Here is a 23,928-nt window from a genome sequence, read left to right as displayed (position 1 = left end):
ATCGCGTATTTTTATATCGTTTATGTAATATCGACCAAGCCGTCTGATAGTTTTCGCTAGATATTGATAGAGTCTCTACAGCACGAATTGCTTCCCCTTTAAGACATGATTCTAAATAATGAAACTTCTGACAATCATCTAATAATGAATTAAATTCTGAAAAGCATCAAAAAAGGGTAGCCATTCGGTGTGTTTGCCAGAAAAAAAAGGTAAATTTATTTCTGGTAATTTAACGTTAAATTGAAGACTTGTTGGAATTACATTTTGACTAATGGAAGAGTCGTGAAATGGTTTTTTAATACTAGACTCGGTGGGAGAATTTAGCTCTAACAAACTTTGTAAGTTACTTAAAATAATATGCCACGATTTGTTAAAACGCGTCACTTCAGAAAGATCGGTTTTGGACGAATTCGCTATTTCGCTCTCACTTTCTGAAACGTCTAGGCAATATAAAATATTAAGATAATTATTTTCAAATTCTTCGCGAATGGTATGCAATAAGGCGATACGATTTCTTATTTCCCTGATAGAGCCGTGGGGATTGACTTCGAATTGCTTTGAAAATTCTTCGATATCTGCTAGTTTTACTTTAATCTGTTCTTTCTTTAATAACAACTTTTTTAAATCCGCTAACAATGTCATTTTGATAATTAAAACGACAATAAAAATAATATAAAACGATAGAGAAATTTCAACGATTCGATAAAATATTTATAAAGAAATTCAAGAAAAAAGCATAATAATACAAGTTAAAGGATTCGGTAAAAAAGGATTAGCTCACTTACCCGTTTGCAAATAAGCCTCTACGATGGTGAACGATAGCTGCTGGAACTGCAGGAACGATGAATGATGGCGTTAAACGGTTAACGATAAACTTTTCCAAACAATCGGTGTTCGCACTAGGATTCTGCGACGATTCACCTTGATGCTAGCGATACGATAAGACGATGACGATACGATTAGATGTTGTGTTTTTTTTAATTATCCGGCTCGAAGGACCATTTTGTGCGCTATAGCTTCTTTTTATTAAAGAAAACTCCGGCAAGAATTGTTTAAAAAAATATTGGATATATTAAAAAACACAACTAACTACTTGATTACAAATAAAATGGAAAAGTTAAAAATAAAGTAAAAGGTTTTAAATGGTAAAACGATGACGATGAAAATGAGTGCGTTACTCTCGATAATCTTAATACGAATAAAAAAGAATAATTTTCACACACGAGCAAATTTGGTTGTTCGAAAAAAAGCTGATGCCGCAAAAAAATGCTGATCTGGCTGCGGAAAGTCTGAAGGTTTTTACGAGTTGCATGAAATTGATATTTTGTCCATTTAATAAAACTACAAATAAGCCGCTGGCGCCACTGAGGCGGTTAAGGATTGTACACAAATATGTATAACCATTTTAACCTAAATTTCCTCACAGCCTTTCTTTTTTCTATTAAGCGGTCACTTCTATAAACGATTAACGGTTTTTAAGTAAAATAATAGAAAAACAATGTAATTAATGTGAAAAAACAATAAAGAAATTAAAGAAACGCATCAAGAAGCATAACAACTTTGAAGGAAACGATGCAATACATCAGTTGGAATAATCCTATAGAAAGCAACGCTTTTTATAAGAATGTTTAATAAGTGCCCTTTACATTTAACTTATTTATTCTAATAACAAAGTATAATAGAAGTACGTAGTCGTTTCTCAGGGCTAAATGTTTTATGGACAGACAACTTTTGAACCAGTTGGTATGATATGACATGGTATGGTATTATAATTAGTATAATTATTTATATTATTATATAAGAAAAATTTAAAGAAACCCATTAAGGAGCGTAACAGGTTTGAAGGAATAACTGCAATAAATGTGGAAATAATGCTCAAAAGTCAACGATTTTGATGTTTATGGACAATGTACCACTATTAATATGACAGGGTGAAAAAATAGATTTGTTGTAAATAGTAAGTGATTTTGTATGTAAATTATTTTCCTATTAATTCATGTAATAAATAAGGTAAATATTTAGGTTTTTTTTATACATATACCTCAGTTTTTCTATGCCAAAGGAAGTTAACATATGTATGCTCCACAAGTCATTTTATTTTTTCTTTTCTCTACCTATAGTTTTTTCTAATCAATTTCTTATAAAGTGTAAGGTGCTCAAACTTAAAGGAACATTTTTGCCCTTTTACATAATAATCAATTTTTAGCAATGTTAAGTTTATTCATGCTTCCAATAAAATTATTCTCACAATCATGAATAATTTGTTAGGATGTAAACGTACTCACGGCTGACGTGAAGAGGAATTAATCCACCGTCTTTTTGAACAAAGGAAGCATTAAATTTACGTCAATAAAAAGATACTATCTTCTATGGACTTTGCTACATAGCAACCATTAAAAACTTGTTGCTACGTTGTCGGGGCTCAATTTTTTTAAAATTTTGTATCACGTCTACTACTGTGTCTTCTTTTATTAATAAAGGATGGAGGAAAACTGACGTACGGTCAACATCTTGGCGAAATTATTCTCCAGTGGTCACTTAACTTAATTGAATTTTAACATAAACAATGCGTTTATCATTTTTTAGCGTAATAAGTTCCATCAATTTTATTGCTATTTTGTGTTCAACAACACTTGACTAATGACTACTAAATAAACGTTTTGCAAATAAATTAAAATGGAAACAACACCATTATCCGCGGTTTTTTATTATTGAGGTAACTTACAATGTTTGGATTCAACAAAAAAAATTAAAATTACAACATTAATGACCGTTTAAATAATTAAATACTTTTCTTTTAGTTGAGCGATGCCTTACGGGAGGAAATGATGCTTGACGTACAAGAATACGGAATCGAATGTGCCGAATCCGAAAAGGCCACACCAGGTAAACATTTTTTACTAAGTTTACACGTGACATTAATGTGAATTAGAGCAAAAGCGCTGTGGCGTGTGTTTACACAACGATTTTAAGAAGAGGCTTTAACGTTGACCTTAACCAACTGTAGTTCATTTCCAAGAAAATTAAGAAGATTGAGTAAAAATTTATCTAATAAAAAAATATAATTCTTTAAATTTTGCGAAAACACTATAAGGAACACCACAACAAAATTACAACGAAAATGTTTTCTCCCTGTCTCGGTTTTCAAATTTTTGTTAGTTGGCAGCACTGATACTTAATGCGAATTTGGTACGTGTCTACACATGCGTTTTATCTTAATTCGCACTTAACGATTGTGTGTAAACATGCCCAAAACAGACAAATTATATCATATTGAAACTAGTTAAAAGTTCAACAAATTTACCACTAAATTCTTCCTATATTTGCAGAGGACATTGAGGCTCTAATGAACCGTAAACCCCCGGTAACCCATAACGGGAAATGCGTCATTTTCTGCGTCAGCAAAAAACTGAATCTCGTAAGTACAAATTCATTTATTATCCAAAATTGACAGTATACAGTGTATGGAATTCCTCCATGTTCAAAGAAACTAAAATTTTAAATAATATACAGGGTGTCCCAAAAAAGAGTGTCAAGCGAGCGCCCAGAGATAGAGCAACCCTAGGGGAATCCGAATCACCTCCATGTATTTGATCCGATTTTTTTTAAATTTAGGAGTTATTACATTTTTTGTGATTTTTTAGTATTATTCTGCTTATTTCTGCTATATTCATAGTGAATAGGTAAGGCGAATGCCTGATTTTTATTTTATTATTTAGATAAAAGTTGACTCTGACAAGAACAAAGATAATTTGATCCAGAAATTAAAATATTGCTTACAAAAATAAATAAATTGTGACATAAAAAACAAAAGTAAAAAAAGTTCAACGAAGTTAAAGGCGTTTTAAAAATTACAGCATTTTTTTTTTCAAAACATAATTATTTAAGAAACCTTATCGGTCTATCAGCTTTTCACTATAAAAAATTCATTGGGCTACCCTTATCGCATCTTATCTAAATAACAGTTAAAAGGAAAACAAAAAAAGATTTACTAATAAATGAAATAAAGCAAAAAGTGTTTTAATCAATTTACCTATCTTTAATTACTACATAAAGTTTTCAAAATGACGACCTTGTTGTTCAATACAAATACGGCATCAGCGAAAAAAATTATCTTTTAACTGTCTAAATGCTAATCTGTTATTTTTTACGGTTTGTTTTGCTTCATTAATTTTTATTCTTAGTTCTTCTAACTTTCTTGACTCTTGAGCGTACACGACCTCCTTGTAGTAACCCCAAACAAAAAAATCAATTGGGTTTAAGTCCGGTGACCTGGGGGGCCACTGAATTGGTCCACCTCCACCTTGTGTCTAAATCGCCTATTCAGATATTCTCGAACATTTATCGCATAATGGCAAGGAGCCCCATCGTTCTGAAAAAACATGTCTCTCCTTGTCTCCAAATCAACATCTTCTAATAGCTCATGAAGATTTCCTGTAAAAAATTTAAATAGGATTCTCCATTCAATCGGTCGGGTAATTCAAGGGGACCAATTAGTTTTTCATTTACTATCCCAGACCAGAGGTTTACACCGAATTGCTCTTGAAAATTTGATTTTCGTGTAAGTTGAGGATTTTCAATACTCCAGGAATGATAATTATGAATATTAAAAATGTCAGTGCGCTTGAAATTCGATTTGTCTGTCCATAAAATTGAATTAAAAAAATTTTACACAGAATCTTACTCTTCTCGGATAATCTTCGGGTTTTAGTTGTTGCACCCTTTGAATATGATATGGATGATAACCCATCTCATGGAGTATTCTATGGGCCTTCGATTTCGGTATTCCGATACGGTGCTCAATTGCTCTAAGGCTTACATTTGGATTTGCTTCATTTCCTTCGAGCACTGCATCTACCAAATCTGGGTCTCTCATCCCTAACGGTCATCCATGAATAGTCCCCGGTACTCACCCTTCCCTATAAGCATCGCGAACTCTTAGTATCATGCGACGATCAGGCCATCTCTCTGGTATTGGATCACCTCTGCGTTCTACTTGCCTCCGGTATAATCTAGCTGCTGCTAGCAGCTCGGCCGTGTCTCGGTGCGTTATCTCCCAAAACACACATCTCCGACACACGGTCGCATCCCGCATCGCATTGGACGGTTACGACGCACTTCAAAGCATTCAGTTTGGATCGAAACTTAATTGGGTTGGTACATTAAATTTATTTCAAAGAAAAATGTTCTCGAAATTTGGTAATGATCAACAAATGCAGCATTCGCAATACGAGAACAACTAGAAGATTTCCTTAGTTCTGTAGAGGGCAGCGTAGATTGACAGGAAAATACAGCCCTGGCAATTTAATTAATGGATCATATTTGCCAGTTTTTTTAGGTGTTGCATCTTTTTCGCTAAAATGTAGTAAATAAAATCTAGATCGTATCAAATTCATGTTTTTTTACTAGTTATTTGGTTTCTTCGCCGTAAAAAAATATTTTCTAAGACGAAAATCCCAAACAACGAATGTATAATCTAGTGGTAAAAATATTGGCAATTAAACTTTGTAACCTTTTCTTATGTAAATTTAAAAACTAAATAAAAACCTAGCATATTGAGTAATTGGAATTTGCGTATACAACTATCGTTACGAGTTATTTAACCCTCTAGCCAGCAGACCCGCCTTAAGGCAGGCTTTATTAAAATCTCATTTAGAGATGCATTTTTTTGGCCACATAGCGGCAATCCCGCCTTTGGGATGGAATTTGTTTCGTGTCTGACGTACTTAGAACGGCTATTGGTTCGCGTGTTTTTTCAGTAGAGTCAGTCGCGTATGTGCCGCCTTAGTAAATTTACAGAATAATTATTTCGCTATAAATGATATTTTCTGTGCTATAAAATAAATACATGTAGCGATCTGTTCAAGCCAAAAAATTTACAGGTGAGTTTATGTATGTTATATTTCTTAGTTATGCGTTGAAAAAAAAGTAGTTCATGTGTTTTTGCTATAAATCACTCATAACCTCAACCTGCCTAAAGGCGGATCGACCGGTTTGTATGAAAATTATCTCATTCATACGAAATATTTATTTTCTTACTATTTTTGTTTTTTGTGTTTAGATATGACATCAAACAATAAAGGACAGCCCGGGAAGCATCCCCGAGAGCCTGAATTATATGACTTATCTCAAGTGACTTCGGACGAAATGTTTGAACTTTTGGACAATGTAAATATAGGACCTGACACTGATATTGAAGATGGGCTGGAAGACGATTTTGACGATGATGATAGTCTTGCTGACCCAGATTTTTGTCTTGAAGATGAAATAAATCAATGCAACGATTTAACTTCTGAATCTTCTACGCCTGACAACCAATTGTTGACATTAGATATTGAAACACCTGATACCTCACAGCCATCGACATCAGGGAATTATTCAACTGAATCACAAAAAAATTCTGTTGTTGCAAGAGTTTTATCCCCGTTGACTTCAGGTGAACCATCTACTTCATTTCAACGACAGCAAAAACGACCACGTTCTCCTCTGCCAGAATTTGAAGATGGGCCTGATGTTTCCGAGCCTAACACAGGTGGGTTTACGGGAAACCCAAGTGCACTTTTAACACAGTCAAAAGAATGCAAAGAAATAATTTGGCGTAAACAGCATTTGCAGCTATATAAAAATGAAGTGGTATTCCGTGGAAGCACAGAGCTTCCACTACACTTTCAGGATTTAAAAACTCCATATCAAGCCTATTTTTTTACACAAGAGTTTCTTGAAAATATTGCAGAACAAACAAATTTATATGCTCGACAGTACGACATCAAGACAACATTTGTTACCAATGCTGCTGAGATCCGGAAGTACATTGTCATGAGTTTCATACACAATAAAGCATTACACTAATCTTATTTTTTTGTATTGAGGCACAAAATATACATTTCAAGTTTAATTTCGCTTTTTTTACCCTGACTATTTTTGTCCCTTTAGTCGGCAGGTCTGCCTTAAAACTGGGGGAGGTTTTTTCATCCCCAAAGCTTTAAAGGTTTATGATAAACTTTTTTTAAGCCTCGAATTCATTTTTATGTTATGAATTTACCCGCCTATGATTTTTTTTCATAAAATAAAAATTGTCCCTTTAGAGGGTTAAGTAAAAATCAAATTAAAATTTTTGAATACTTGAAGTTTTATTTCGAAAAATTAATTAATATTTTTTTTATGCATATAGAAGTACCAACCTTAGTTAATTTTAGTACTAAATAGTACTGTATTTCATTGTCTCCGGAATTACGTATATGTTCCAAATTTCACCAAAATCGGACAACTAGAAGTTGGTCAAATTTAAGTTTCAAGATTTGCACCGAACATACATAGTTACATATGTACATACATACATTGCAAGTTAAATAAAAGCTTTTCAAAAAACTGCATGTCTCCTATCCTAAAATATGAATTAGAACATTTTCTAGTTAATTTTTTTACACCTGATCTTACACACCACTTCAAATATCAACCTCAATCTTCGTTTGGTTTTTGTAAAATGGGCTGTAATGCATTTTAGAAAAAAGAATCAATTTCACGGTGTATAAAATAATTACAACTGGAACAAACTATAATAGCCGCTTACTAAAAGAAATTCGCTCATCTAGACAACCGGATGTTGCCAAAATCTACCTAATATACTACAAATTATTTAACAATTTTTCGAATTAAATTTATTAAAAATATGTTTTATAAATTTAGACCCACCTTTTATGTTCAATTCCAAAGAAATTTTCTTCCACACTCTGTCCTTATAATCTGTATTAAAAAAGGTGTAAAAAGCTGACAAACTGATAAAGTTTTTTTAATACTTGTTTTAATTTTTAAAACGCCTTTAAATTCGTTGAACTTTTTTTACTTTTGTTTTTTATGTCACAATTTATTTATTTTTGTAAGCAATATTTTAATTTCTGGATCAAATTATCTTTGTTCTTGTCAGAGTCAACTTTTATCTAAATAATAAAATAAAAATCAGGCATTCGCCTTACCTATTTATTATGAATATAGCAGAAATAAGCATAAAAGTCGAATAATACTAAAAAATCACAAAAAATGTAATAACTCCTAAACTAAAAAAAATCGGATGATATATATGGGGGTGATTCGGATTCCCCTAGGGTTGCTCTATCTCTTTTTTGGGACACCCTGTATACCTAAATCTACACTATCACTAAACCTAGTTTACATACTTAAAAACATAATTAAGCATATAAAACAGTAACAGAAATAAATATATACGTTACAGCTACTAAAGGTAAGTCTGAATATCATAGTAACACTTTTTTCACAGGAATTTTTAATGTCATTTGGTAATTTATTAAGTACTTTGGCTCATATTTTCAGGATAAATTTTTTTGAAATAGTTAACCTAGTACGCAACAAAGATAAATCATTACTCATCTAGTTGGATAATCATTTGTCACGAATAAATCAAGATTTTTAAAAACAAATAAACACACCTGAAATATATACATATACAAGTACAAAAAATCAAAAATATTTTGTTAACAGATGAATGACGACGGATCTGTAGTAGAAAAACCGAGCACTAGCTGGCTAGATAAAGCTAAAGCGGACGATCCTGATTTATTTGAAAAAATGGCTGCGATACACGAACTATGCAAAGAACAAGGTAATTAAGAGATTAATTAAATATAGGAAAGTGTTTTGATGATGATTTTACGTTGATCTAGTTAAAGCCGACGATCCGTGCGATGCTGGTTTAGAATTCGTTGCATGCGGCAAACAAGAAGCGGTAAAGGTGAGTACAAGACATAAGTTGGTTTAGGTGTGATTTAAAACCTTCAAAAATAGTCAACTAATTTCTTACACAAATATTTTTTTAAATAATTTTACTAGCTATTTTAATTATATTATACTTCATTCTTTTCAGGCTGGTCTAGGAGACTTGATGGGGGCTTAAGCATAACAGCTCTTTTAGTATAAATTAATATATTGTATATTATATCCTTTTTATAACATTATTTTAACGCTTTAACTCACTGTACTATTAAAAACTTATAAAAAAAAACAAAAATTTAGTTGCTTTTTTTACCTCCCTCCTCCTCATTTAACAGGTTAAACTGATTGTCCTGCCGTTTTATTAATGCACTTCACGGCAACTTACAAGCATCTACGTTCGTATTAGCGAACACCCAAAACACTATAGAGAGAGGTCGCATTTCCAAAGAATCGAAACTCTGCTGTTCGACCACTCGAGGTTCAAAATCGGGCAAAATCAAGTTTGATTCAAGCAGTAGGGTCACGTTGTTCAACTGAACGAATCTAAAACATTAAATCTATTAAAACTTTAAAACTGTAATAACCCAAAAGACTTACTGAGAAAAAAGGGTCGATTCAGACGTAAACTCGTACACGAATATTTGAGGATCCGCACGCAGTTCTTTCAGTTGAACGAAGCCTTTTTCGAAACTCAAATTAACCCCAAACACTAAAACATAACATACTAATAATCTACTCTTCAATATTGTTTACATTTCTGTTTTAAATCATTATAATTATTGCCATTTTATGAAGAGATTTTTAATTTTGCATGGATTGTCAAACTTCTTAGTATCATATAATCTGTTAGTGCATTTAAAATTATATATGTTTAGTTGAGAAGCAAAAACGCTAAGGATGGTATAACTTACCCACCAGGGATAATAAACAATTAATTTGCTACTACTATATTTTAACGTTAATGATCTCTAAAGAAAACTTCACACTCAACTTGCGTACCTACTATAGCAGATTTATTACTCCATAAAGGATTATCTTTGGCACAATGGGCGTACAGTCTTATGTTCAAATCTCCTTCGCTTGTGGTAGCGAGAACTTTTGGACTGACTAAGGTTTTGTACAATATGCTGAGCCACCAGTCCTGAAAATCATTAGAACATTTGATTGGAATGAATGCGATTTTGTTTTAAAAGATGCTTGGAAGTGTTCTTTAGCTTTTAATGAAAAAAACACGGAAATCCGTGCAGTAGAAACTTTTTTATTCAAGTTTTTGAAAGTTAGATCCAACAGAAATGGTAGTTTTATGTAACTTCACTTCTAGTGCTCAGATCGGCTTGATTTTCACCTTAAAAGTTTCTATGGAATGGTTCTAAGCTTCCACTGAAAAAATCATGAAAATCCATGCATTAGATTCTTTTTAATTCAAATTTTTAAAAATCAATTCCAAGAGAAAAGGCAGTTTTAGGTAACTTGAGTCATAACTTCCTTTCTAGTACTCAGATTGGCTTGATATTTATTTTAAAGTTACTTTGATATCTACTTCAGCTTCCACTGAAAAAATCACGAAAATGCATACATTAGAAACTCTTTAATCGAATTTTCTGAGCTATTATTTCAGTTAATATTATTTACTGTTTTAGGTTTTTCAGAAGGTCTCATAGTTTTTAAACATTAGGATGCAAGAGGTGAAAATTAGCGATACTCTGCTTGTAACATTCGCAAATATGTTTTAAAATTTACTAAATTATGAATCGAATGCGTTGATATCGATGTTGATAATTACATGTGGCTATATCTTTTAAGGGCACATGTCAATAGTTTGCCTTAGAGGAATAAAAGTGTTGGTTTTAAATTTTGTACATGTTACTCCTGCTGACAAAAGTAGGTTATAATGTACTGGGTTAGGTATTGTATTTTGTATGTAGCTTTTTCTATGCTAAATAAAAATTATTATTATTATTATTACCTAAATACAAGTGAAAGGAGACTTACAGTTTTTTTCTTCATTTTTTAATTCATCTCACAACTTCACTTCAACATAAACTACTTTTTCAACCTTATTGATATGCATGCTTCGTTTTTTAAACAAATTAATGGAAATGTCTTGAAAATTTCTATAGAATGTTCTGCAGCTTTCATTGATAAAATCATGAAAATCCATGCATTAGAAACTTCTTAGTCCAAGTTTTGGATAACCACGTCCAAGAGCAAGGATAGTTTCAGGTAATTGAAGTCATAACTACACTTCTAGTGCTCAGATTAACTTGATTTTGGTTTTAAAAGTTTCTTTGGAGTGTTCTTCAATTTCTGCAGAAAAATAAGAAAAATCCATGCATTAGAAATTTTTTAATCCAATTTTTTGAAAATCTTTCCAAGAGTAAGGACAGTCTCAGGTAATTGAAGTCATAACTCCACTTCTAGTGCTCAGATTAACTTGATTTTGCTTTTAAAAGTTTCTTTGGAGTGTTCTTCAACTTCTACAGAAAGAATCACAAAAATCCATGCATTAGAAATTTTTTAATCCAATTTTTTGAAAATCATATTCAAGAATAAGGACAGTCTCAGGTAATTAAAGCCATAACTCCACTTCTAGTGCTCATATTAACTTGATTTTTGTTTTAAAAGTTTCTTTGGAGTGTTCTTCAATTTCTACAGAATAAATCACAAAAATCCATGCATTAGAAATTTTTTAATCCAATTTTTTGAAAATCAGGTCCAAGAGTAAGGACAGTCTCAGGTAATTGAAGCCATAACTCCACTTCTAGTGCTCAGAATAACTTGATTTTTGTCTTAAAAGTTTCTTTGGAGTGTTCTTCAATTTCTACAGAAAAAATCACAAAAATCCATGAATTAGAAATTTTTTAATCCAATTTTTTGAAAATCAGGTCCAAGAGTAAGGACAGTCTCAGGTAATTGAAGTCATAACTCCACTTCTAGTGCTCATATTAACTTGATTTTTGTTTTAAAAGTTTCTTTGGGGTGTTCTTCAATTTCTACAGAAAGAATCACAACAATCCATGCATTAGAAATTTTTTAATCCAATTTTTTGAAAATCATATTCAAGAATAAGGACAGTCTCAGGTAATTAAAGCCATAACTCCACTTCTAGTGCTCATATTAACTTGATTTTTGTTTTAAAAGTTTCTTTGGAGTGTTCTTCAATTTCTACAGAATAAATCACAAAAATCCATGCATTAGAAATTTTTTAATCCAATTTTTTGAAAATCAGGTCCAAGAGTAAGGACAGTCTCAGGTAATTGAAGCCATAACTCCACTTCTAGTGCTCAGAATAACTTGATTTTTGTCTTAAAAGTTTCTTTGGAGTGTTCTTCAATTTCTACAGAAAAAATCACAAAAATCCATGAATTAGAAATTTTTTAATCCAATTTTTTGAAAATCATATTCAAGAATAAGGACAGTCTCAGGTAATTGAAGCCATAACTCCACTTCTAGTGCTCAGATTAACTTGATTTTTGTCTTAAAAGTTTCTTTGGAGTGTTCTTCAATTTCTACAGAATAAATCACAAAAATCCATGCATTAGAAATTTTTTAATCCAATTTTTTGAAAATCAGGTCCAAGAGTAAGGACAGTCTCAGGTAATTGAAGTCATAACTCCACTTCTAGTGCTCATATTAACTTGATTTTTGTTTTAAAAGTTTCTTTGGAGTGTTCTTCAATTTCTACAGAAAAAATCACAAAAATCCATGAATTAGAAATTTTTTAATCCAATTTTTTGAAAATCATATTCAAGAATAAGGACAGTCTCAGGTAATTAAAGCCATAACTCCACTTCTAGTGCTCATATTAACTTGATTTTTGTTTTAAAAGTTTCTTTGGAGTGTTCTTCAATTTCTACAGAATAAATCACAAAAATCCATGCATTAGAAATTTTTTAATCCAATTTTTTGAAAATCAGGTCCAAGAGTAAGGACAGTCTCAGGTAATTGAAGTCATAACTCCACTTCTAGTGCTCATATTAACTTGATTTTTGTTTTAAAAGTTTCTTTGGGGTGTTCTTCAATTTCTACAGAAAGAATCACAACAATCCATGCATTAGAAATTTTTTAATCCAATTTTTTGAAAATCATGTCCAAGAGTAAGAACAGTCTCAGGTAATTGAAGCCATAACTCCACTTCTAGTGCTCAGATTAACTTGATTTTTGTTTTAAAAGTTTCTTTGGAGTGTTCTTCAATTTCTACAGAATAAATCACAAAAATCCATGCATTAGAAATTTTTTAATCCAATTTTTTGAAAATCAGGTCCAAGAGTAAGGACAGTCTCAGGTAATTGAAGTCATAACTCCACTTCTAGTGCTCATATTAACTTGATTTTTGTTTTAAAAGTTTCTTTGGGGTGTTCTTCAATTTCTACAGAAAGAATCACAACAATCCATGCATTAGAAATTTTTTAATCCAATTTTTTGAAAATCATGTCCAAGAGTAAGAACAGTCTCAGGTAATTGAAGCCATAACTCCACTTCTAGTGCTCAGATTAACTTGATTTTTGTTTTAAAAGTTTCTTTGGAGTGTTCTTCAATTTCTACAGAATAAATCACAAAAATCCATGCATTAGAAATTTTTTAATCCAATTTTTTGAAAATCATGTCCAAGAGTAAGAACAGTCTCAGGTAATTGAAGCCATAACTCCACTTCTAGTGCTCATATTAACTTGATTTTTGTTTTAAAAGTTTCTTTGGAGTGTTCTTCAATTTCTACAGAATAAATCACAAAAATCCATGCATTAGAAATTTTTTAATCCAATTTTTTGAAAATCAGGTCCAAGAGTAAGGACAGTCTCAGGTAATTGAAGCCATAACTCCACTTCTAGTGCTCAGAATAACTTGATTTTTGTCTTAAAAGTTTCTTTGGAGTGTTCTTCAATTTCTACAGAAAAAATCACAAAAATCCATGAATTAGAAATTTTTTAATCCAATTTTTTGAAAATCAGGTCCAAGAGTAAGGACAGTCTCAGGTAATTGAAGTCATAACTCCACTTCTAGTGCTCATATTAACTTGATTTTTGTTTTAAAAGTTTCTTTGGGGTGTTCTTCAATTTCTACAGAAAGAATCACAACAATCCATGCATTAGAAATTTTTTAATCCAATTTTTTGAAAATCATATTCAAGAATAAGGACAGTCTCAGGTAATTAAAGCCATAACTCCACTTCTAGTGCTCATATTAACTTGATTTTTGTTTTAAAAGTTTCTTTGGAGTGTTCTTCAATTTCTACAGAATAAATCACAAAAATCCATGCATTAGAAATTTTTTAATCCAATTTTTTGAAAATCAGGTCCAAGAGTAAGGACAGTCTCAGGTAATTGAAGCCATAACTCCACTTCTAGTGCTCAGAATAACTTGATTTTTGTCTTAAAAGTTTCTTTGGAGTGTTCTTCAATTTCTACAGAAAAAATCACAAAAATCCATGAATTAGAAATTTTTTAATCCAATTTTTTGAAAATCATATTCAAGAATAAGGACAGTCTCAGGTAATTGAAGCCATAACTCCACTTCTAGTGCTCAGATTAACTTGATTTTTGTCTTAAAAGTTTCTTTGGAGTGTTCTTCAATTTCTACAGAATAAATCACAAAAATCCATGCATTAGAAATTTTTTAATCCAATTTTTTGAAAATCAGGTCCAAGAGTAAGGACAGTCTCAGGTAATTGAAGTCATAACTCCACTTCTAGTGCTCATATTAACTTGATTTTTGTTTTAAAAGTTTCTTTGGAGTGTTCTTCAATTTCTACAGAAAAAATCACAAAAATCCATGAATTAGAAATTTTTTAATCCAATTTTTTGAAAATCATATTCAAGAATAAGGACAGTCTCAGGTAATTAAAGCCATAACTCCACTTCTAGTGCTCATATTAACTTGATTTTTGTTTTAAAAGTTTCTTTGGAGTGTTCTTCAATTTCTACAGAATAAATCACAAAAATCCATGCATTAGAAATTTTTTAATCCAATTTTTTGAAAATCAGGTCCAAGAGTAAGGACAGTCTCAGGTAATTGAAGTCATAACTCCACTTCTAGTGCTCATATTAACTTGATTTTTGTTTTAAAAGTTTCTTTGGGGTGTTCTTCAATTTCTACAGAAAGAATCACAAAAATCCATGCATTAGAAATTTTTTAATCCAATTTTTTGAAAATCATATTCAAGAATAAGGACAGTCTCAGGTAATTAAAGCCATAACTCCACTTCTAGTGCTCATATTAACTTGATTTTTGTTTTAAAAGTTTCTTTGGAGTGTTCTTCAATTTCTACAGAATAAATCACAAAAATCCATGCATTAGAAATTTTTTAATCCAATTTTTTGAAAATCAGGTCCAAGAGTAAGGACAGTCTCAGGTAATTGAAGCCATAACTCCACTTCTAGTGCTCAGAATAACTTGATTTTTGTCTTAAAAGTTTCTTTGGAGTGTTCTTCAATTTCTACAGAAAAAATCACAAAAATCCATGAATTAGAAATTTTTTAATCCAATTTTTTGAAAATCATATTCAAGAATAAGGACAGTCTCAGGTAATTGAAGCCATAACTCCACTTCTAGTGCTCAGATTAACTTGATTTTTGTCTTAAAAGTTTCTTTGGAGTGTTCTTCAATTTCTACAGAAAAAATCACAAAAATCCATGAATTAGAAATTTTTTAATCCAATTTTTTGAAAATCATATTCAAGAATAAGGACAGTCTCAGGTAATTGAAGTCATAACTCCACTTCTAGTGCTCATATTAACTTGATTTTTGTTTTAAAAGTTTCTTTGGGGTGTTCTTCAATTTCTACAGAAAGAATCACAACAATCCATGCATTAGAAATTTTTTAATCCAATTTTTTGAAAATCATGTCCAAGAGTAAGAACAGTCTCAGGTAATTGAAGCCATAACTCCACTTCTAGTGCTCAGATTAACTTGATTTTTGTTTTAAAAGTTTCTTTGGAGTGTTCTTCAATTTCTGCAGAAAAATAAGAAAAATCCATGCATTAGAAATTTTTTAATCCAATTTTTCGAAAATCATGTCCAAGAGTAAGAACAGTCTCAGGTAATTGAAGTCATAACTCCACTTCTAGTGCTCAGATTAACTTGATTTTTGTTTTAAAAGTTTCTTTGGGGTGTTCTTCAATTTCTACAGAAAGAATCACAACAATCCATGCATTAGAAATTTTTTAATCCAATTTTTTGAAAATCATGTCCAAGAGTAAGAACAGTCTCAGGTAATTGAAGCCATAACTCCACTTCTAGTGCTCAGATTAACTTGATTTTTGTTTTAAAAGTTTCTTTGGAGTGTTCTTCAATTTCTGCAGAAAAATAAGAAAAATCCATGCATTAGAAATTTTTTAATCCAATTTTTCGAAAATCATGTCCAAGAGTAAGAACAGTCTCAGGTAATTGAAGTCAAACTCCACTTCTAGTGCTCAGATTAACTTGATTTTTGTTTTAAAAGTTTCTTTGGGGTGTTCTTCAATTTCTACAGAAAGAATCACAACAATCCATGCATTAGAAATTTTTTAATCCAATTTTTTGAAAATCATGTCCAAGAGTAAGGACAGTCTCAGGTAATTGAAGCCATAACTACACTTCTAGTGCTCAGATTAACTTGATTTTTGTTTTAAAAGTTTCTTTGGAGTGTTCTTTAACTTCTACAGAAAAAATCACAAAAATTCATCCATTAGAAATTTTTTAATCCAATTTTTTGAAAATCATGTCGAAGAGTAAGGACAGTCGCAGGTAATTGAAGCCATAACTCCACTTCTAGTGCTCAGATTAACTTGATTTTTGTTTTAAAAGTTTCCTTGGAGTGTTCTTCAATTTCTACAGAAAAAATCACAAAAATCCATGCATTAGAAATTTTTTAATCCAATTTTTTGAAAATCTTGTCCAAGAGTAAGGACAGTCTCAGGTAATTGAAGTCATAACTCCACTTCTAGTGCTCAGGTTAACTTGATTTTTGTTTTAAAAGTTTCTTTGGAGTGTTCTTTAATTTCTACAGAAAAAATCACAAAAATCCATCCATTAGAAATTTTTTAATCCGATTTTTTGAAAATCAGGTCCAAGAGTAAGGACAGTCTCCGGTAATTGAAGCCATTACTCCACTTCTAGTGCTCAGTTTAACTTGATTTTGGTTTTAAAAGTTTCTTTGGAGTGTTCTTCAATTTCTACAAAAAAAATCACAACAATCCATGAATTAGAAATTTTTTAATCCAATTTTTTGAAAATCTTGTCCAAGAGTAAGGACAGTCTCAGGTAATTGAAGTCTTAACTCCACTTCTAGTGCTCAGATTAACTTGATTTTTGTTTTAAAAGTTTCCTTGGAGTGTTCTTCAATTTCTACAGAAAAAATCACAAAAATCCATGCATTAGAAATTTTTTAATCCAATTTTTTGAAAATCTTGTCCAAGAGTAAGGACAGTCTCAGGTAATTGAAGTCATAACTCCACTTCTAGTGCTCAGATTAACTTGATTTTTGTTTTAAAAGTTTCTTTGGAGTGTTCTTTAATTTCTACAGAAAAAATCACAAAAATTCATCCATTAGAAATTTTTTAATCCAATTTTTTGAAAATCATGTCGAAGAGTAAGGACAGTCGCAGGTAATTGAAGCCATAACTCCACTTCTAGTGCTCAGATTAACTTGATTTTTGTTTTAAAAGTTTCCTTGGAGTGTTCTTCAATTTCTACAGAAAAAATCACAAAAATCCATGCATTAGAAATTTTTTAATCCAATTTTTTGAAAATCTTGTCCAAGAGTAAGGACAGTCTCAGGTAATTGAAGTCATAACTCCACTTCTAGTGCTCAGATTAACTTGATTTTTGTTTTAAAAGTTTCTTTGGAGTGTTCTTTAATTTCTACAGAAAAAATCACAAAAATTCATCCATTAGAAATTTTTTAATCCAATTTTTTGAAAATCATGTCGAAGAGTAAGGACAGTCGCAGGTAATTGAAGCCATAACTCCACTTCTAGTGCTCAGATTAACTTGATTTTTGTTTTAAAAGTTTCCTTGGAGTGTTCTTCAATTTCTACAGAAAAAATCACAAAAATCCATGCATTAGAAATTTTTTAATCCAATTTTTTGAAAATCTTGTCCAAGAGTAAGGACAGTCTCAGGTAATTGAAGTCTTAACTCCACTTCTAGTGCTCAGATTAACTTGATTTTTGTTTTAAAAGTTTCCTTGGAGTGTTCTTCAATTTCTACAGAAAAAATCACAAAAATTCATCCATTAGAAATTTTTTAATCCAATTTTTTGAAAATCATGTCGAAGAGTAAGGACAGTCGCAGGTAATTGAAGCCATAACTCCACTTCTAGTGCTCAGATTAACTTGATTTTTGTTTTAAAAGTTTCCTTGGAGTGTTCTTCAATTTCTACAGAAAAAATCACAAAAATCCATGCATTAGAAATTTTTTAATCCAATTTTTTGAAAATCTTGTCCAAGAGTAAGGACAGTCTCAGGTAATTGAAGTCATAACTCCACTTCTAGTGCTCAGATTAACTTGATTTTTGTTTTAAAAGTTTCTTTGGAGTGTTCTTTAATTTCTACAGAAAAAATCACAAAAATCCATCCATTAGAAATTTTTTAATCCGATTTTTTGAAAATCAGGTCCAAGAGTAAGGACAGTCTCCGGTAATTGAAGCCATTACTCCACTTCTAGTGCTCAGTTTAACTTGATTTTGGTTTTAAAAGTTTCTTTGGAGTGTTCTTCAATTTCTACAAAAAAAATCACAACAATCCATGAATTAGAAATTTTTTAATCCAATTTTTTGAAAATCTTGTCCAAGAGTAAGGACAGTCTCAGGTAATTGAAGTCTTAACTCCACTTCTAGTGCTCAGATTAACTTGATTTTTGTTTTAAAAGTTTCCTTGGAGTGTTCTTCAATTTCTACAGAAAAAATCACAAAAATCCATGCATTAGAAATTTTTTAATCCAATTTTTTGAAAATCTTGTCCAAGAGTAAGGACAGTCTCAGGTAATTGAAGTCATAACTCCACTTCTAGTGCTCAGATTAACTTGATTTTTGTTTTAAAAGTTTCTTTGGAGTGTTCTTTAATTTCTACAGAAAAAATCACAAAAATTCATCCATTAGAAATTTTTTAATCCAATTTTTTGAAAATCATGTCGAAGAGTAAGGACAGTCGCAGGTAATTGAAGCCATAACTCCACTTCTAGTGCTCAGATTAACTTGATTTTTGTTTTAAAAGTTTCCTTGGAGTGTTCTTCAATTTCTACAGAAAAAATCACAAAAATCCATGCATTAGAAATTTTTTAATCCAATTTTTTGAAAATCTTGTCCAAGAGTAAGGACAGTCTCAGGTAATTGAAGTCTTAACTCCACTTCTAGTGCTCAGATTAACTTGATTTTTGTTTTAAAAGTTTCTTTGGAGTGTTTTTTAATTTCTACAGAAAAAATCACAAAAATCCATGCATTAGAAATTTTTTAATCCAATTTTTCGAAAATCATGTCCAAGAGTAAGGACAGTCTCCGGTAATTGAAGTCTTAACTCCACTTCTAATGCTCAGATTAACTTGATTTTTGTTTTAAAAGTTTCTTTGGAGTGTTCTTCAATTTCTACAGAAAAAATCACAAAAATCCATCCATTAGAAATTTTTTAATCCGATTTTTTGAAAATCAGGTCCAAGAGTAAGGACAGTCTCCGGTAATTGAAGTCTTAACTCCACTTCTAGTGCTCAGATTAACTTGATTTTTGTTTTAAAAGTTTCTTTGGAGTGTTTTTTAATTTCTACAGAAAAAATCACAAAAATCCATGCATTAGAAATTTTTTAATCCAATTTTTCGAAAATCATGTCCAAGAGTAAGGACAGTCTCCGGTAATTGAAGTCTTAACTCCACTTCTAGTGCTCAGATTAACTTGATTTTTGTTTTAAAAGTTTCTTTGGAGTGTTCTTTAATTTCTACAGAAAAAATCACAAAAATCCATCCATTAGAAATTTTTTAATCCGATTTTTTGAAAATCAGGTCCAAGAGTAAGGACAGTCTCCGGTAATTGAAGCCATTACTCCACTTCTAGTGCTCAGTTTAACTTGATTTTGGTTTTAAAAGTTTCTTTGGAGTGTTCTTCAATTTCTACAAAAAAAATCACAACAATCCATGAATTAGAAATTTTTTAATCCAATTTTTTGAAAATCTTGTCCAAGAGTAAGGACAGTCTCAGGTAATTGAAGTCTTAACTCCACTTCTAGTGCTCAGATTAACTTGATTTTTGTTTTAAAAGTTTCCTTGGAGTGTTCTTCAATTTCTACAGAAAAAATCACAAAAATCCATGCATTAGAAATTTTTTAATCCAATTTTTTGAAAATCTTGTCCAAGAGTAAGGACAGTCTCAGGTAATTGAAGTCATAACTCCACTTCTAGTGCTCAGATTAACTTGATTTTTGTTTTAAAAGTTTCTTTGGAGTGTTCTTTAATTTCTACAGAAAAAATCACAAAAATTCATCCATTAGAAATTTTTTAATCCAATTTTTTGAAAATCATGTCGAAGAGTAAGGACAGTCGCAGGTAATTGAAGCCATAACTCCACTTCTAGTGCTCAGATTAACTTGATTTTTGTTTTAAAAGTTTCCTTGGAGTGTTCTTCAATTTCTACAGAAAAAATCACAAAAATCCATGCATTAGAAATTTTTTAATCCAATTTTTTGAAAATCTTGTCCAAGAGTAAGGACAGTCTCAGGTAATTGAAGTCTTAACTCCACTTCTAGTGCTCAGATTAACTTGATTTTTGTTTTAAAAGTTTCTTTGGAGTGTTTTTTAATTTCTACAGAAAAAATCACAAAAATCCATGCATTAGAAATTTTTTAATCCAATTTTTCGAAAATCATGTCCAAGAGTAAGGACAGTCTCCGGTAATTGAAGTCTTAACTCCACTTCTAATGCTCAGATTAACTTGATTTTTGTTTTAAAAGTTTCTTTGGAGTGTTCTTCAATTTCTACAGAAAAAATCACAAAAATCCATCCATTAGAAATTTTTTAATCCAATTTTTTGAAAATCAGGTCCAAGAGTAAGGACAGTCTCAGGTAATTGAAGTCATAACTCCACTTCTAGTGCTCAGGTTAACTTGATTTTTATTTTAAAAGTTTCTTTGGAGTGTTCTTCAATTTCTGCAGAAAAAATCACAAAAATCCATGCATTAGAAATTTTTTAATCCAACTTTTTGAAAATCATGTCAACCAAAGAACAAAATAATTTGCATTGTCGTTATCAAAGATTTATTTTTCGGAATACTTTGTAATAAATAGCACTAACAAGTCATAGTATGTATGTACTGATGATAGCCAAAATATAGAACCATATTTATCAAATATTATACTAGACGCAAGTCCTAAAATCATCAAGAAAACTCACACTTACTGGGTTCGGATAGTAAGAATCATTCATCAAAGCATAATGACCATTAAAGATGCTTTGTCTGACAACTACGTCGATCCCCATTTTGGCGCTAAGGCCCAACTTGTCCAACCAAAGGAAACTTCCGATGTATCTGTCGGTTAAATTTGGGGCACCACCGTGCCATGCATCAGCAGTTTCACCTATAAAAGCAAAACATGTAGTGGCTAAAACTTGAGTGGAAATCACCCAGTAACGTTTTTTTTACAGTAAGATACACAATAAGATTATTAATATTAGTAGACACATACATATGAGTAATAAAAGCACTTTTTAAAGATGTCAATAGTTACCCAGGAATAATTTAAAAATTAACTTCCATTACGTAAATTAGCATAATTGTCATGAAGAATACTTTATATTATAAGATTAGACTCACAATAAACTATTGTAATTATTGTAAATAACTGCAAGTAGATTGACAACAATTAGTTTTAATTGTTGCTTTAGGAATAACTTTTAAAGTTACCATAAATACTTTTAAAAACACCACTAGACAAAAAAAAATTGTATGTAACAATGTTTCTAGTTTTGTTTTATACAATAAATTTCTTTACATTTTATGTAATTAAAAATTAATTTACACCTTCGAGTATGCATGTTATAAAATACCTTTAATTTAGATCCTTTAAAGCTCTAAGTAGTCTAACCTATATAACCTATATATGAAAACTCGTAATGTGAACAAAACACATCTTCCAAGAATCTCTTTCTGATACCTATTATTAATTTGATATATTCACTGAACTATGGTGATAAAATATGCAAAATATAACCCACCTATCCAAAGTGGTTTATCCAAATCCGGTATTAAACCCAAAACATCCTTTACAGTATCAATGCAAGAAGCTAAATAATCAAAATTCTCAACATCTAAAAAGTCCGTCCAAATTGCCGTTTCTCCGCTAAAATAATAACTGGAAAAAGAACATTGAATTATTCTTTAAAAGCCATAAATAAAGTTTCCATCACTCACTGATGAAATGTTATGGCACTCACTGCCTCCGAACCACTCTGCAAAAACTCCCTAAAGTACCCTTGGATATCCTTAGTTCTTAGCCTAGTAGTAGATGGGCCGATAAGGTAAGAATTCTTATATAAATCATACTTATCCAGCACACTCCTTAGGAACTTATAATCCTCTCCCAACTGAGTGGCATTAACAGATGTGCCGAACTTGTGAGGATAAGAATTTGGTTCTGAAAACTATATATTATAAGTAAGCTAAGTATATTCATGAGGCAATAGGGAGTACTTACCATTGCCCAACTCCCAATTGACAAATAATCCATGTTCTTTTGAAAATTCCAACATTTCTATCGCGTTCGTAGCGTTCCAAGCACCGTCTTCGTTTCTTAGCAAGGAATTCAGATCATAAATGATATTAAGATTTGCACTTGTGACTGTATTGTACAGTGATAACCAGTCAGGTGCTATATAAAAAATGTAAGTAGGTATACCAATTTTTTTTACATCAATGACAATATGATATAGACACAGTTTTTAAAGCAGATATCTAAAAAACTGGGTTCATACTTAGGGGAAAATATGACTTTCTTAAGAACCAAGGCACAGAAATCCTCGGACTTGATAAAGGCATTTTAGAAAAATTGTTACAATCAATAGCATCTAATTATAATAAAAACAAACAATTTACCTTTCAAATAATACTCATTTGAAGAATTACTATACTGCCCATGAACATCTTCACCAGAGGTTCCATCTGCATTTCTCAAAAACACAATTTGATCTGCTTGGTTGCCTCCGATCCTTAAGTATGCAGGTGACAGGTATTTCATCATCTGAACCAAAACTGGATCCCTAAAAGAACCTAATGATGCCCAACTTTATCAATGCCTAAAGGCTTATATGTTTACGTCATATTAAAGTGTGGAAATCCTCTTGCTATCACTGAACTGTCCAATCCCAGGCTAATGAATTTGTCATTTACTATGAAAAAAGGGTCGTCTTGGGTGTCTATATACATGGTAAAATAGTTTCGGTTTGTCATGTTAAGTCGGTAAATCACTGCTACAATCACCATAGGGACTAGCCATAAAATTGCTGTTATTAAGAGGCAGTAGCTTAGTCCACGTTTTTTGACTGTTTTGGCTAGAAGGAATACAAGAGATAAGATTTGACTAAAGAAATAACATTAAGAGCAAAGACATAATATGTTGGAAGTATTGTATAAGTACATTATTGTATAGTTCATTGGTACATACCTTTTTTCAGTAAATATTCTTGTACTTTCGGTAACATGTTTACTACTTGACACCACTTCATTGTGTACCAATCGAGCAATTATTGGGTTCAATACTATCGTCAATAATATGTGTAAAAGGTTTTAAATTTTGATAAGATATTATTGATAGATATGTACTTAAAACACTTAATATTTGATTAGGATCATTTTAATAAAATCAATGCAATATTTTAAATTCTTGCTTAATGTAAAGTAAAAGTTACTTCATTAAAAAAGGTAGGTTCTTTATTATTAATTTATCAAATAATTGGCACTGATGGGGGTTTTCATATAAATTAATTCATGAATTAACCTCTATATATATATATATATATATATATTATTATTATATATTATACTGCAAAATATTTATATATAAAATGTAAACAAAAAAACAGCTAATCTGCTCTGCTCGACAATTTGGCAACCTCGCGAAGTTAAAATAGCACAGTGATGCCATTATTCATAGAAAGCATGTAGACAGCATATTAAACCGCAGTGTTGCTTAAATAAGAATAGTTTATATTAATATAATTGTACTCCAAGGAGACAAGCAAATATAAA

At 31.1% G+C, this 23,928-nt stretch overlaps 4 protein-coding genes across 6 annotated transcripts in view; 2 read left to right on the top strand and 2 right to left on the bottom strand.

Annotated features, from left to right (window-relative positions):
* Positions 1-9,022, top strand: part of LOC126744703 (general odorant-binding protein 19d) — a 14,248-nt gene extending 5,226 nt beyond the window's left edge. Inside the window, exons 2-6 of the mRNA XM_050452228.1 lie at positions 2,802-2,886; positions 3,330-3,418; positions 8,497-8,617; positions 8,679-8,746; positions 8,879-9,022. Of these exons, the coding sequence (XP_050308185.1) occupies positions 2,802-2,886; positions 3,330-3,418; positions 8,497-8,617; positions 8,679-8,746; positions 8,879-8,908 (393 nt within the window). The 3' untranslated portion in view covers positions 8,909-9,022. The remainder of the gene's footprint in view (positions 1-2,801; positions 2,887-3,329; positions 3,419-8,496; positions 8,618-8,678; positions 8,747-8,878) is intronic.
* LOC126744694 (glycine receptor subunit alpha-3) overlaps positions 1-9,174 on the bottom strand; it is a 41,930-nt gene extending 32,756 nt beyond the window's left edge. The window contains exon 1 of one of the 3 annotated variants that reach the window (XM_050452209.1): positions 9,041-9,174. The gene's annotated coding sequence lies outside the window, so the exon portion shown is untranslated. Of the gene's footprint in view, positions 1-785; positions 1,118-9,040 lie in introns of those variants that run through there. The other 2 variants (XM_050452210.1, XM_050452212.1) reach the window with 2 other exon arrangements.
* On the top strand, positions 5,463-7,076 carry LOC126744699 (uncharacterized). The gene is made up of 2 exons (XM_050452219.1): positions 5,463-5,882; positions 6,062-7,076. The coding sequence occupies exon 2, from the start codon at positions 6,064-6,066 to the stop codon at positions 6,847-6,849; it is 786 nt and encodes a 261-aa protein (XP_050308176.1). The 5' UTR covers positions 5,463-5,882; positions 6,062-6,063; the 3' UTR covers positions 6,850-7,076.
* On the bottom strand, positions 8,921-23,738 carry LOC126744691 (heparanase-like). The gene is made up of 10 exons (XM_050452204.1): positions 23,345-23,738; positions 22,997-23,231; positions 22,777-22,940; positions 22,379-22,552; positions 22,096-22,318; positions 21,900-22,036; positions 21,084-21,262; positions 9,727-9,868; positions 9,325-9,436; positions 8,921-9,270 (listed from the first exon to the last, which is right to left on the bottom strand). The coding sequence occupies exons 1-10, from the start codon at positions 23,403-23,405 to the stop codon at positions 9,099-9,101; spliced, it is 1,599 nt and encodes a 532-aa protein (XP_050308161.1). The 5' UTR covers positions 23,406-23,738; the 3' UTR covers positions 8,921-9,098.
* Positions 23,739-23,928: the final 190 nt, after the last annotated feature.

The sequence above is a fragment of the Anthonomus grandis genome, chromosome 14, assembly GCF_022605725.1.
Source record: "Anthonomus grandis grandis chromosome 14, icAntGran1.3, whole genome shotgun sequence".
In the NCBI taxonomy this organism is placed as follows: Eukaryota; Metazoa; Arthropoda; class Insecta; order Coleoptera; family Curculionidae; genus Anthonomus; species Anthonomus grandis.
Note: the sequence above shows the minus strand (reverse complement) of the source record. Positions and strands in the feature narration are given on the sequence as shown.